The 15,323-nt window shown below is 35.5% G+C and overlaps 1 protein-coding gene across 1 annotated transcript in view; it reads left to right on the top strand.

Moving 5' to 3' along the window:
• The first annotated feature begins 2,664 nt into the window (after positions 1-2,664).
• Positions 2,665-15,323, top strand: part of LOC149086478 (ribosome biogenesis protein BMS1 homolog) — a 47,744-nt gene continuing 35,085 nt past the window's right edge. Inside the window, exons 1-9 of the mRNA XM_089255793.1 lie at positions 2,665-2,793; positions 4,584-4,784; positions 5,094-5,284; positions 6,397-6,476; positions 8,544-8,732; positions 10,357-10,499; positions 11,207-11,328; positions 11,544-11,743; positions 13,959-14,092. Of these exons, the coding sequence (XP_089111919.1) occupies positions 4,615-4,784; positions 5,094-5,284; positions 6,397-6,476; positions 8,544-8,732; positions 10,357-10,499; positions 11,207-11,328; positions 11,544-11,743; positions 13,959-14,092 (1,229 nt within the window). The 5' untranslated portion in view covers positions 2,665-2,793; positions 4,584-4,614. The remainder of the gene's footprint in view (positions 2,794-4,583; positions 4,785-5,093; positions 5,285-6,396; positions 6,477-8,543; positions 8,733-10,356; positions 10,500-11,206; positions 11,329-11,543; positions 11,744-13,958; positions 14,093-15,323) is intronic.

Genomic DNA, 15,323 nt, shown 5'->3' with positions numbered 1-15,323 from the left:
CTATCAGGGATGCACGCTAAAGATCGTAGCCCAGGGGTCTTTTGCAGTGAGTGGGGGCCATGACTGAGACTGTTCAGTTCGTATCAAAATGAAAAAAAAACGGGAAAATTTTATCGAAAAAGAAAGTCGGGATGGTCAAAAATACATGAAATATGTGAATGTGTCTCGCAAAGTCGGGTTATATCAATGGTTATATGGTCACTCTACTGCAAATCGTAATGAAGTCATATCGTCCCCCGTCCCCCCCTGCTAGAAGCATGATTGTACAATGTCCTGGGGGGGAAAGAACTCGGGAAACGAGGCCTTTGAATGTCTACTCTATGGAAGTTATTTTGAGCCATTCAAGTACTACGTCAGCATCGATAGGGGAGGAGGTGGTACCTAGCAGTCGGAAAAAAATTAGTAATCAATTGGCTAGCCAAGATTAGACAATAATTCCATTAATCACATCGATAGCTAAATAGAAAGGAATCACTTCAAATTACTCAAATGGTTGTTTTCTAAGCAACCATCTTGCCATTCACTGATCTCTGAAATTTGGAGAAACCATGGTGAAGACGAGAACTCAATGCTCAATATTTCATAGTAACTTGCAACGGCAATCTATCAATACCTACTCCATTAATTAATGCTTAACTTAATAATTATGAAACTTGAAACAAAAGCTAAAAATATGGTGTGTTCAGCCTATTATCATCTGAAAAGTAATCCTCATGCATACACAGCAAAGTTCACTACAGCAGTGTCAGACGGTGTGATCAGACTCACTACTTATGGGAGGGCAATTCAGAGGTGTACGCAAGATCGACCTTTAGAGGGAGCACTACAGGCTTAGGGGGGGGGGTCACACTGAATTTCTCAATAAGAAACTTTGAGTTTTTAGCCATCAATTAGTATTGAAATTAACAGAAAATGATTATAATAACATACAAAGGTATTTTCTTTCGATATTAAATTTTTTCATCGGAAATAAATTTTTGATTGTTTCAGTGGACTAAATAAGGGGCTCGTGCCTCTCCCAACCATCGAGGAGAAATAAAGTATTTTATTTATTTATTTCTCCTCTAAGTTCCCAACAGCAGAGAGGATGAGGCTTTCTGCTTTAGCTGGTATTGCCTTTCCCCCCGTGGACGGCTCCGATCCTAATATGCGTTATGGGGAGGGGGTAGTGCTAATGAAATTTTGCTGACCGGGGGTGGTGGGGGGGGGGTTCAGAGTTTTGCTAACAAGGGAAGAGGAGATCAAAAATGGTAAAAATCTGCTGATCTAATCTTAAGCCTCGTTTACATGGGAAATAGAAAAGGCTGGTTTGAAACGCTCTTCAAGGATTTGCACCAAACCACGTTTACATGGACCCAAGGTTGTTATTCATTCCTCCATGACATGGACAAGCATTTTAACCCCACTTTTCGGATGTCGTCAGAGGTCACGTGGGTCGACCAGTCCAATTTTCCGCGCACGGGATTATATGAAAGGAGGTTACACACTCTTCAAGTATCCCCAACATAGAAAGGGGCAATTCCTGCTCTACATTTCTTTCCTCCACTAGGTAAAACAGTCGTCAAGCGGGTGCTGGAACTCTTAATGCTACCGCAATATTGCACATGTAAACGGGATATTAGAGGAGGACGTACTACTTGAATGATCCCTTCCATAAAATGTTTTGTAACGTGTTCTAATAGGAATACTCATTCGTGTTTCAGGAAAAGCTTAGATGGCGAAATAACGTACCCAACCAGCTGATTAAAAAAAAGTGGAAATTGCACATTCATGCCTCTAGCACAGTGGTTCCCAACTGGGCGTGCGAGATGGAAAAAATGACACGTTGACTGATTATTCAGGAAAATTAAAATTGATAAAATTTGAATTTTTTAATTCCTAACAAAAATACATACCAATGAAAACATACCATGAATCATACCAATATTTTGACGCCTCATCTTCTGACTTCTGCTCGTAAAAATATGTCATACGAATTTTGCGTTGTAAACGTTTTTTTTTTATTTTCGATTAGTGATCGTACTTGAAAAATACTCAGTTGAAAAAAATACGATTGTTTACCTAAACTATTTCGTGATTTGTTTATATTTGTACCTCGTGTTATATTAGTACGCTGTGATTAGATTTGAAACTGTCGTGAACACACGTGGCTCAGGAAAAACGTCAAAACATTCAGCCAAGCGTCAAAGAAACATTAATTTATAGTTGCTGTGGCTGGAATCAATAAGTGAAGAATTATTCAACGAATCCTTTTTTACAAATCTCAAAAAATGTTTCAAAATAGTAATTTTTTTCATCTTCGTTTTTTGAATAAATTTTCAAAAAAAATGAATTAAATTTAAATTTAATTTTGGCTTCATTTTCATAGCCGAAAAGACATTAAACAATAAGTAAAAGAATTCATAGAAATTAATTATTGGACAATTAACGTAATCAATTACAGGAAAAAAACCCTGAATTTTCTAACAGATAAAAAACGTATTATTCTAGGGGTGCGGGAAGAAAAAAAAAGATATTCTTTCCTCTATAGGTTGGGAACCACTGCTCTAGCATGAGGGTGATATGGTCTCACCGTATTTGGAATAGAATTTTGGAAATGCGGGTCGTATGGTTATTGATAACAAACAACATTTCCACTTATCAGGGATAAGTCCAAGCATCTGTGCTGAAAGTTACAAGTTATGGTCCGATTTACTAACAGAAATGTCACAAACACGTGTAGTGCAAGCAAAATCGTAAAAACCATGTGCGTTGTGTGACAAACTCTTTTAGTTTTTTCTTTTTGTTAAGGAGGTAATGTTTGGAAAGAGCATTTTTCTTCTTTCTAAATTAATTCCACGATGTCTTGCTATTAAATGTGCTTTTTTGGCGTCATTCGCCATGTATTCAATTGGTGCAATTCACACACATTGTTGCCATTAATATTGTGCTCCTTTAAGAAGTATATTTACCGTCCTAAGTTTTAATTTCGGCTGTTATACTTTTCGAACTTGACCAGTTCTTGTGAATTTCAAACACTCCGTAACTAATCTAGAAATTTTTTTTTCCAAGGAAAGAGAATTCTGTATGGCCAATATAATGTCATTTTCGGTATAAAAGTTGGTATTAAAAGCTAAGATTCTAGAAGCGAGGACCACGGAATTGGCAATTTCCAATTGCACCGAGGTTCTGGCCCCTTGGCGACTAAACATTTGAACTGCTACAGTATAGCCCTAATTACCCTTTTGGCGATGTGTTGACAATTTTTTTTCTTCAGCGAGAAAAATGCTAGAAAGCGTGATGAGAAGTCGTTAAGAGTGTGATCTGCTTTCGGACAGCTTCTTTGCCAAAGGAATAATTGTCAAAACATAGCTAAAAAGAGGTAATACAACAGCTGTTGAAATGGAAAAAAAAAAAGAATGACGATTAAAACGAACAACAATGACATACAAAATATTCTTGAGGGAGCAAGATTAAAATTCAAGGGAAATTGAGGCAGAAGAGCATATGGAGTCGGGTGAATTGCCAGTTGTTGTAGAGGGTGTGCGGTGATGTAAAGACATTAAATACATTTATTTAACGATTAATGATACAAAACCTATAACAAAAAGGTCCTACGGGCAGAATGAATGTCTGCATTAGCGAGTCACAAGTATGCAAGTCTCTCTTGCATCTTTGCAGTGAGAACAGTGCCATCTCATGGTACGCGCTGTCACTACATGTACTTGGCAACTTATCCCCTGAAAATATCCATCTGTTTTTGTCATTTGCCTATCAATGTACAATTTCATGGGTGTTGTGATCTTTCATAATATAATGAATGTTCCTCAATCAGCATTTAAAAGTACTACAGGATCCTTGGTCAAACATAGAGTGAACGAAGGATCTCTTGGGTTAAGTTGTAGCAGCTCTGTATTTTTTATCTGTAATTTCTGCTTTGTTGTGAAGCAAATATTTTCAACTCAGTAGTGTTCTGCTGTCCACCCTCTAAATAACATTGTTTTATACAATATGTATGTGTTGCAATAGCTTTCTGAGAAAGCTTTACCTTCTGTAAAACATACGCAAAATAAAACAAGTTATTCCAACCAAAGTGAGGTTTTTTCCCTCCTTTAATGTGCCATACCATGAATGTAGTTGAATTATTTCCAGTCCGATTCCTTAATTACCCAGTTTCAGACTGTGTGATAAAGTCGATGCTCTTTATAATGACCCTGCATTATAGCAACCGTTTTTGATGGAATGAGGGGCCGTAATAACCAGTGTTAACTGCACGAGGAGAAAGTTTGCCTTTTGAAACTTTCCAGACTTTTAGGAGAAAATGCCTTGGAATATTATATTGTTTTCTGAACCCACAATTTAACAGCACCATTTATTTTTCAGAATTCTCGTGTGATATCAAATCATGGTTTTACAAATTTAAAGCCTAGAATAAAAGAATTGTTCACTGAAAATTTCTAGCCTTAAGTGGGTTTGGCATGACTTCGGGAAAAGGGTGTGAGCTATTAGCTATAACAGAGTTCAACTGCATAACAGCATTGCTAAAAATTGAGTACATTGTTATTTAAATAAGAAAAATTGTTTTTCAATTCTTATTTTTATAGGTCTATAGTAAGATAAATTTCATAAGAAACCATGGCAGATGAAGATAGAGTACATAAGGCTCATCGAGCTGCCCATAGTGGGCGTAAGGCTCAAAAGAAAAAGGCAAAAAACCCTCATGTTCAGGAGATGAGTGCAAAACAGAGGAACCCAAAGGCATTTGCTATTCAGTCTGTTGCTAAAGCTGAAAGAAGATTCAGAAGGTAATCGTCATTTTAATGTATTTTTTATTTACTTGTTCTTGTATTTTGTTTCACACACAAGTATCAAATTCAAGAACATATTTTTTTTTTTATGTGATATTTATCAATTTTCGCAATAAGCTTGAGAAATCTATGGCGAGGATGTCAAACTGAAGACATGCATTTGAAATTAAATTGCAGTTTTTGTTGCAAAAATTTATTAGAATAATCAAACAAAAATTGTTATTTTTGCTTAAAATGTTTAATTTTATTTGATTCACTTGCGATATTTATTTTAGGAGGTGTGTTTAATATGCTTTTGCATTTCAGAACTATGGACATCAAAAGCAAAGGTCACCATGTTCCTGCTGTAGATCGCACACCTCTGAAACCACCACCAGCTATTGTAGCAATAGTAGGCTCTCCAAAAGTTGGAAAGACGACACTTCTTCAGTGTTTGATTAAAAACTTCACAAGGCAAAATATGTCATCAATCAAAGGGCCTGTGACTGTTGTGTCTGGTACGAATGTATAATAAGACTAATTTATTTGAATGTATTAACATATTTAATTTATTAACAAATCCTTTTCTAATTCAGTGGTTCCTTTGTCCAATTAAAAAGTTAGGTGCCAATGGTTTAGTTTAATAAGGCTGTATGGCGAATGTGATCTGCTAACATATAATAATGTCAATATTCTCATTGATTCCGCATTAATGAGATTTCAGTGTTTGAAATCGCTGCATTCCCCTGCTTTAGCCGGCATACCAGGGAAACGTAGAGGGCAACCAGCATGCTGGGAATACCCATGTTTTCCGACATGCTGGGAAATTTGAATCACAAATTCCTAATAATTCTCAAATGTCTGGACTTTGATTGAATTGACTAATTTGAAGTTTGATTGTTCTCTGCATTTTAAGATTCTTTCTGTTTGACAAATTAGGTTTAGATAGTTCTAGCTTTATGTTTGTTTTTGCTATCACAAATCTTGATTTATTAAAAATGTTAGATACTAAGCATATTCGTTTGCGTAGATTAGTTGAGTTAAATGGAAACATAAGTATTTAACACTGTGTTTTTGTGTTTCTTGGTCATGAGTGTAAAATTGGAATAAGCAGAGTGAAATATTAAATAATTGCAAGATGAAACCTGATGTTATGCTTAATGATGTTAACCTGATGTTATGTAATACAAAAATGACACCATGTTTCTCCGATCTCTGAACGTGCAGGAGAAACATGCAAAATACAGCATCTGTATTTTATATAGGGTTGACCATAATTATTAGAAAAATAAGTAAAAATGTTTGACTTTTATTATAGTTATCAAATTCCCATGTGAAGATTGTTTATTGCATTATATAATGTAATAATTGTATGAACTATAGATTGTATATTATTATTTTACTCTTATTCACTTAGTTATTCAGTACTTGATATGAATTGTTATCAGTCTTTTGAATGCATTCCATAAGCTCCAGGAATGGATTGGACTCCAACATTCTAAAGCTGGTGATCCACAATTTTTACAGTATGTCGGCTAATGCAAGATAAAATGATATTATGTAATTTTTCCCCCCATTTGTGAAGCTTCCATTTGTCTCATCACTTTATTTCTGTATTTTGGTAATTTAGGAAAGAAGAAACGGATCACTTTCATTGAATGCAATAACGATATCAATCAGATGGTAGACGTAGCAAAAATTGCAGATATGGTGAGAATCATAATTTCATTTCATTTTATATGTAGGCATATACTGGGTGCATAGGTAACAGCATCCACAGCACTTAACTGGCGAACCACTGATCCTAGAGGCATACGCATGCTTCCAATTAGAAAAAGTATCCAAATGACGTGCAAACTTCAGATACATCATTCATATTACAAGGGGCTGTATAGGTATTAAAATGCAAAAACTAACTTTTTATATGGACACCCTGTGTCTAAAAACCAAATTAGAAAGTTGTTGCCCTGTCTTTCCCGATTCCCCCCCCCCCCCCCCCCAAAAAAAAAATAATTTTTCTAAGTGCATTATTTGCTCAGATATTTGAATTTGAAAAACGGAGGGGAAAGTTGGTAGAAAACTGCATTAATAGCGAGTAAACCATTTTACTCGGTTTTTTTTATCCTGGATTTGTAAAATGACTACAAATTTGCGACTTAATCATTAACTTCACAGGATAATAATTATCATTATTAAAATTATATCAGGTATGAAACTGTTTACCAAATTTTAATAATTTATAATTATAATAATCTTAGCTGCTATACATTATTTCACTGTTCTGTAGCATCACTGCAGAATTTCTTGACCATATCCCAAACCTTTGGTCAGCCATTTCATGAAGTAACTGGAGATCCTCAGAGAAAGTTTGATGTGCTGATGTAAGATGGCCTGGTAGGAGCCAAATTCATATCTCAATCGCCAATATGGAATACATGTCAATATACAGCAACTGTATTAGATTAGCTCCATGTAATGAGAGAAAAAAAGTGACGTTTGAGAGGAAAAACTATAAAAATAATTATAACAAACTAACATAATATAAACATAGTCATTGATGAGACAACCATGATGGGTTGCTATAACTAACATGGGCATAATTATCATTCATGCAAAAATATGCCAACTTGGTGATGACTCTGAATCGTGTCTATTGTCATTGGACTTTGGCCAGGGATCACTGGCCACTTCGTGAACTGGCCAATTTCAGGCTATATATAACATATATTATTCAGATATCCCTTGCTTTATGTAATTTTGCCATGCTGCAATTTTAAAAAAGTTGATTTTAGAAATTGTGATCCGCGAAATTTAGGGCATGGTTTGATTTTAGTCCTGGAAGTGGACTTGCAAATTAGAGGTATGACATAATTAAAATGGCAAAATTAGTTGGATTTGTTGATGTACATGAGACATGTGACCTTTTAATTAAAACCTCATAAATTCCCAACTTTTCAGGAAGTGCAAAAGCAGATGGGATGTCCTATTGAATAGCATAAAAGGGGTTAATTTTTTTCTCTATAGAAATCAGATATAATTGCTGATTTTTTTTTTCAAAAGCTGTAATAAATGGGGTATGATGTTCTCAATTTAAACCTGTCAAAAAGTCATTTTTGAAAAAATTAAATGTATGAGGTTTTCATTATAAGGTGACAATATAAGGAAGAAATACTTAAATCCATCTCACCGGATCTCACTAATGAGCATCTTTTTGTAACACACATCTACAATGCCATCAGACTTCTAATTGAAGGAAATGATCCTAATTAATAAGGAATTGACATATTTGCGGGGGATTTTCAGAATTCTCTAACTTTGCTCCTAAAGATTTTATAAAGAGAAGAAGCTTGAATAATTTATTTAAAAAAAAAATGTTGCTGCTGGTAGTTTATTTTCTTATCGTCTGAAAGAAACCCCTATCTCACCCATGTTAAATTCTACTCAATGTGATTTTGTCTTACATGATCATTTTGTGGAACCAATTAATCGCCTAAAGTGAGGGACACCCGCATATTACGAAGACTTTAGATAATTACGAGAATATATATATATTTTAATTATTTATTATTTAGTATTTGTTCATTTTATTAAACAAAACTAATTAAAATAATGATACAATGACATCATATAAAGGTGATAAAGAAGAGATTTTAGTGTTCTTAGCTGAGATTTATAAAATTTTTCCAGGCCGTTTTTATCACCATATGCAGAAACTTTCTGCCCTGGCATCAATCAGTTTTATTCTTTGCATGAAACTATATTTCCTGTATAATTTAGGTTTTGCTGCTCATTGATGCAAAGTCTGGTTTTGAAATGGAGGCTTTTGAATTTCTTAACATCTGCAATGTACATGGAATGCCACGTGTGATGGGAGTGCTTACTCATCTCGACATGTTCAAGAACAATAAAGCACTGCAAAAAACCAAGACGATACTGAAAAAACGATACAGAACAGAGTTTCCTAGGGTGAATGTTATCTATATATATAAAATTGATTTTCTGTGTGTCTGTGTGTGTGTGTATGTTCTCTATACAAATCTACAATTTTAGATCGATCGTCGCCAAATTTTGCATATATACCAAATGGGACCCGACTTGAACGATAGGCTACTTTAAAATTTCGTCAGACCAGGGCAAATGCCCCAAATGGGCAAAAAACTGTCCGGCAACAATGGTTTTTGGGCCTCAACAATCACTTTCCGAACGTTTACTTTGGTTACCGTGGTTCCCTAGCGATGAGTTTCAGACGTGTTTATGTCTTTACAATGGTTTGTCACTTCTTTAATGCTGCCAGTTATGTATAATAGTTTATGCCTTTATAATGGTTTGCCACATTTTCAATACTCTCAGTAATGAGGCTTTTTGAATAGACATCATAATCATCACCATCATCGCTTTGAGGGTCAGGAAAAGGGTGATCCTCATAGAAATCACTATTAAAATTGCCGATTTAACTGCATAAATACGGAAATTTAGTGGGGGGGGGGGGGGGGGTTCCCTGCCACATCAATAATTTTAAAAATTGTATTGAATTCTCGATTTTTGAAATATGGAATTCACTTGGAGATACGAAGCCCAGAAAATTAAAAATATGAAGTAATTAGCCGGATCTACTTTTGAGTTGGATATCCATGTAATAACATTGATTTCAACTTTTTATTTATATCTTCTCAAGCATGAAAATTAAGTTCTCCGTATTATCTTTTGATATTTATTTGCATAAATTCATATAGTTTAGGATGTTTTTAAAATTAGTTATGGGCCCCGTAAAGTGCATCGAAAAAATTCCACAGCTTTAATTAAGCATTTTTGGAAGCTGAAACAGGCAGAAATAGATAACTTGAAGTTCAGGGGGAGGAAATCGAAATACCTAACACCCATAAAAAAAAGGGGGGGGGGAACTATTAATTTCTACGTTTCTTTAAATTTAGATTTATTTCTTTCATGAGTCGCGCAGGACGTCGCCATATTGGTTAACTTAGACACGGTTTGCATGTCCCTCAAAGAAAGAGGGAGATATCGCATGATCCAAAAAGCCTCATTGAAGAAAACCCGGGCAGCGCCGGGTATTGTAGCTAGTTATTAATATTATTTACCACATTAGAGTAGACCTATTTCATGTGTACTCGAAAACTCCATTTCTCTGCTTCCAGCAAAACAGCTGTAAGAACAGTTCAGTTAATATCAGTGGCTGCAGGTTCATTTCCTTTATGTTTGCTGCATTTAGGACTATTTCAGTATGATATAAAACAAATAAGAGCTCTTCTGATGTCACTGGTTTGCAAATATAATGTGTAATATGCAGCAGTATTGTTCAACACATTTCATAGCATATTGCATGTATAAAATGATCCTACGAAACCATATGCATGCTTTGTCAAAAATGCTTCCATATGCACAGAATTATCACCACACAATGTTGATTCATTATATTGTATTAATTGCAGTTTTTTTACGTGCATGGAAAATTTTTTTTTTCTTTTGAAAATGTCTTGTGGAAGGATTAGTACTTTTATCTTCTGATTGCATTCATTTTCTATCAGTGACTTTTATTCAGTATATGAGTATTTATTCAGTTATTTTTTCACAGGGAGAGAAAATGTTCTATCTTTCTGGCATACTTCATGGAGAATATTTGAAGAATGAAATTCACAACTTAGGAAGATTCTTATCGGTTATGAAATTTCAGCTATCTTCATGGAAAAAAAGTCATCCATATATCTTGGCAGACAGGTACTTTTTTCTGGCTATTAAGTACAGTAAAATCTCTCTTTTCAGGCACCAGCAGGACAAAAAAATTAATCTTTGAAAGAGGGGTGACTAATAATCAGGAATTTGAAATGCATATTTTTGTTATACAAGGAGAAATTATTATTTGGCCGCATCTGAGGGACATCTGTTAAGAGGGGTTTTACTGTACTTGCAAGAAATCAAGATCAACAAAGTCTCGGTCAAAGAAAAATTATCGGTCAAAGTCTCAATAAATGATTTTTTACATCAGAATTCACATTGCCAAACATCTGCTGGTGATTTTTGCCCATTTTAATCTACAATGATCATTGAGGTCAAGGATATTTTGATGTATTCATCAAAGTATTTCAAATAAGAAAGAGTACTATCGTTAGAATTTTATCAGCAAATAAAAATGATTTTCTTATGCAGTGTATGCTAGTTTTTTGCAAACTCAAATGGGCTTTATTGAATAAGATAGGTGGTCAAAGAGAAATGTCGCATTGTTCTGAACTAGCAGTAGTTTGTAAAAATGTGTCAGTTTGTAAAAATCAAACTGTGACACGGAGTTTTTAATAAGTTTTAAGTGTGGTGTTTTATTACAATTTTTTTATGCTATTGCATGATCAAGTATATCAGTCATTATGTATTGTGGCATTTTGCCATTATTCAGCTTAGTCTGTATCCGGATTTTAATTTTTCTTTCTCAGAATGGAAGATATCACAGATCCTGATTTGATCGCTAAAGATTCAAACTGCAATAGAACTGTGTGCCTGTATGGATATGCGAGAGGAACAGCTCTGAAAAAAAACTCCTATTATCATATTCCAGGTGCTTGTTTATCTATTACAGTGATGATACAATATTGTTTTTTTAGTTATTACTATATTATTAAATAAATTAAACATTTAGTAACATCAAGAAAATTAAATTAACGACCTTTCAAAAGAATACATACAAATGTGAATATTTCAATATTCATTATGAAGCTATTCAATTGATCTAAAATTTTATTTCTAGTGAATGATAGATTAAAATATTTTCAGGATGTGGAGATTATTTTGTGAAAAATATGAATTTTTTGCCTGATCCATGCCCATTGCCCGATAAAATGAAAAAAAGATCACTGAACGAGAAGGAAAGGTTGATTTATGCTCCCATGTCTGGTGTTGGAGGTGTTGTGTATGACAAAGATGCTGTTTATATCGAACTGAAAGGAAGCCATTCACATGCTCGTAAAGTAGAAGTAAGATCCACATTTGTGATATTATTTTAGGCACTTGATTATTCCATTGCATATGGGAGTCTCTCACTTTTTTCTTTTGCAGTATTATTATCAAAAGTCAAGTTCATAAAACTTTTAACATTTGCTTCTGTTTACTATTGAAGTAATGCTTCTTTAAAAAAGAGAAATTTTCCAAAATTCAATTAGTTTTTATCTAAAACTAAGATCACATATTTCCCATTACAAATGTGTGTAATTTATATATATTGTGACACATCATGGGTGGAAGACTAAGATCTTGGTTCCACTTTGTCTGACTAGAATGCACCTCATATCTGCAGAAAGTTATTCGGATAGTGAGTCAGAGTTATGACCACTGTAATTTTGTGTGTATAATTAGCAGATTATAATTTATCCTTGAAAAGGATATTATAATCACAAATTTCATAGTGCAGATTATATACTGTTTCATATTATTGACAGCTTTTTTTTCTGGAGCAGTTAGAATTAAAACATATGTTTTTAAAAATGTTTGAAAAAAAAAACTCTAATTGAGATATATGATGGCATGTAGAGAGAGATATGCAAAACTATAATAACCAGCATGTTTTCTTTAAAAAAAAAAGTGACCAAAAACCTTTTGCATTCCTTCAAATTTAATTACTGATGAATGAAATTTGTGTGTGTGGATTACATAATATTTTTTCCCAGAGGAGAAAACTTCATAACTACAGATTAAACTGAAGAGCCAAAAAAACTGGTACAGGTATGCGTATGCAAATAAAGAGATATGGAACCAATCAGAGTACGGCGCTGTGGTCGGCAACGCCTATATAACACAAGTGTCTGGCATAGTTGTTAGATCGGTTACTGCTGCTACAATGGCAGGCTATCGAGATTTAAGTGAGTTTGAACGTGGTGTTATAGTTGGCGCACGAGAGATGGGACATAGAGCATCTCCGAGGTAGCGATGAAATTTGGATTTTCACGTACGACCATTTCACGAGTGTACGGTGAATATCGGGAATCCGGTAAAAAATTAAATGTACGACATTGCTGCGGCCGGAAAAAGATCATGCAAGAACGGGACCAACGACGACTGATGAGAATCATTAAACGTGACAGACGTGCAACCCTTCCGCAAATTGCTGCAGATTTCAATGCTGGCCCATCAACAAGTGTCAGCGTGCAAACCATTCAACGAAACATCCTCGATATGGGCTTTCGGAGCCGAAGGCCCACTTGTGTACCCTTGATGACTGCACGATACAAAGCTTTACGCCTCGCCTGGGCCCGACAACACAGACATCGGACTGTTGAGGACTGGAAACACGTTGCCTGGTCTGACGAGTCTTGGTTCCAATTTCCCAATTGCTTCGAGCTGATGGACGTGTACAGGTATGGGAACAACCTCATGAATCCATAGACCCTACATGTCAACAGGGGACTGTTCAAGCTGGTGGAGGCTCTGTGATGGTATGGGGCGTGTGCAGTTGGCGTGATATGGGACCCCTGATACGTCTAGATACGACTCTGACAGGTGACAGGTACGTAAGCATCCTGTCTGATCACCTGCACCCATTCATGTCCATTGTGCATTCCGACGGACTTGGACAATTTCAGGACAATGCGACACCCCACACTTCCAGAATTGCTACAAAGTGGCTCCACGAACACTCTTCTGACTTTAGACACTTCCGCTGGCCACCTAAATCCCCAGACATGAACATTATTGAACATATCTGGGATGCCTTGCAACGTGCTGTTCAGAAGAGATCTCCCCCCCCCCCTCTTACTCCTACGGATTTATGGACAGTCCTGCAGGATTCATGGTGTCAATTACCTCCAGCACTACTTCATACATTAGTCGAGTCCATGCCACGTCGTGTTGCGGCACTTCTGCGGGCTCGCGGGGGCCATTCACGATATTAGGCAGGTGCACCAGTTTTTTTGGCTCTTCAGTGTATATGCAACAAACTATGGTACATATATTTTTTAATTTTTGAAAACAGGTGAAAATAGATGGTGTTTGAAATCTTTCCCCCTTCTTCTTGTCTAATTTAAGTTAGTGAGAAGTTTCTTTAACTCATTATTTAGGCTAACCTTTATAACTACATTAAAAAATTGAATTTTTTTTTGTCCTGTGCAATTTTTTTTGTTACTATTGTATGATAAAAAAAAACCAGTTATATGAAGACACTAAATTGTTTTTTGCAAATGGACTTTATTCTGATAGGACAGCGAAGCACCAGCGGATAATATGGTCAACTCTCTGATGACAGCACAGGAGCCTATCGATGAAAAAATGACTTCAGTACAGCTTTCTTTATTTTCTGGAGCAGAGCCATTGGCAGATGATGATTTGGCTGGGTTTGTGTATTTTTCAACAGTTCTGTAAATATTTAAATAAATTTATGATAATGTTTTTTTACATGCTATTAAATTTCTAAATTTCCCTAGATTAAATGTTCATGATACATAAGAAACTATTGTTTTAAAATGTATCTTAATATTTTTATATAAATGGCTCTAATGTAATGTCACTAGCATTTATTATTATTAGTTTCTTAACTTGAAAAAATCTGAAATCTACTCGGGTCATTTTGACCACATCTTTGGAATTTATGAAATTGTTTGATCTTGGAATGCGAGTGTTGAATTAAGGTTTCTAAAATTACATATTTAAAAAAAAACCAATGCCTCTCTGGAAATATGCCTTACTCCCTGTGCACTTTGATTACATTTTTGCACCCCTTTGAATAATAAATATCCATGAAATGAATGACTTATTTCTACTGATACTCTAGAACTTGCAAACCAATTCAACATCCATGTTGATCATATAATATGTCTTTATTTGGTAACAATGATGATTTTAAAAACAGACCTCGCAGCGCTCCTATTTTTCCAACTTTTCGTATTTTTTGGAAATTTCCTCCTATTTTCATACTTTCGCCGCAATCGTCCTCTTTTACTGCAATTCTCTCCTACTATTCCTATTTTATCCCTCTCTCCCTTTTGTTTACAGCCGAAATGTTGCTACGAAAATTCTGAGAAACCGCAAAATGTCACTGCTTTCCCTCCCTTTTTGAGGTGTTTTATTCGCATCACAACTCTATACTAAAAAAATAAGAAAAATAAATTTCAGTTCCACTGGAGAGGGGATGACGAGAGACAAGCGTATCTTTTCGCCGCACGCGCGCCGTAGTCAAAGTGCTAAAAACTGAAGTTCGGTGGGGAAAGCGAATCTGTTTAGTAGATCGGTTGCCGTAAATAAGAAGGCGAAAAAAGGAGGGAAGAACAGGCTCTATCCATCCACACACGAGATTCCACGAGAGACTAGGTTTCTCTCTGGGATCCCGTAAGGAGCGTTCATCCCTGAAGCCGGGTTTTCCTAGGAGTGGGCTTTTTGCGCCGCGTGAACCGAACTGGATCATTTTGCGTCGGCAGAAATGTGTTACATAATCACGTGTTTTCCAAGCATGGCGCCTTGAAGGGAAGGGAAATAAAACAACACGAAAATAAAGAGAAGATTGCCGAAACTCGCGGCATACACGACGCTTAACTCCTGCAGAAACAGTCCGCCAAGCTGGCGTAAAGG

This window comes from Pholcus phalangioides, unplaced genomic scaffold, assembly GCF_987345545.1.
Source record: "Pholcus phalangioides strain wild (caught in Gottingen) unplaced genomic scaffold, Ppha-v1.0 ptg000004l_1, whole genome shotgun sequence".
Taxonomy (NCBI): Eukaryota; Metazoa; Arthropoda; class Arachnida; order Araneae; family Pholcidae; genus Pholcus; species Pholcus phalangioides.
The sequence above is the reverse complement of the archived record's forward strand: the minus strand, read 5'-3'. Positions and strand labels throughout refer to the sequence as shown.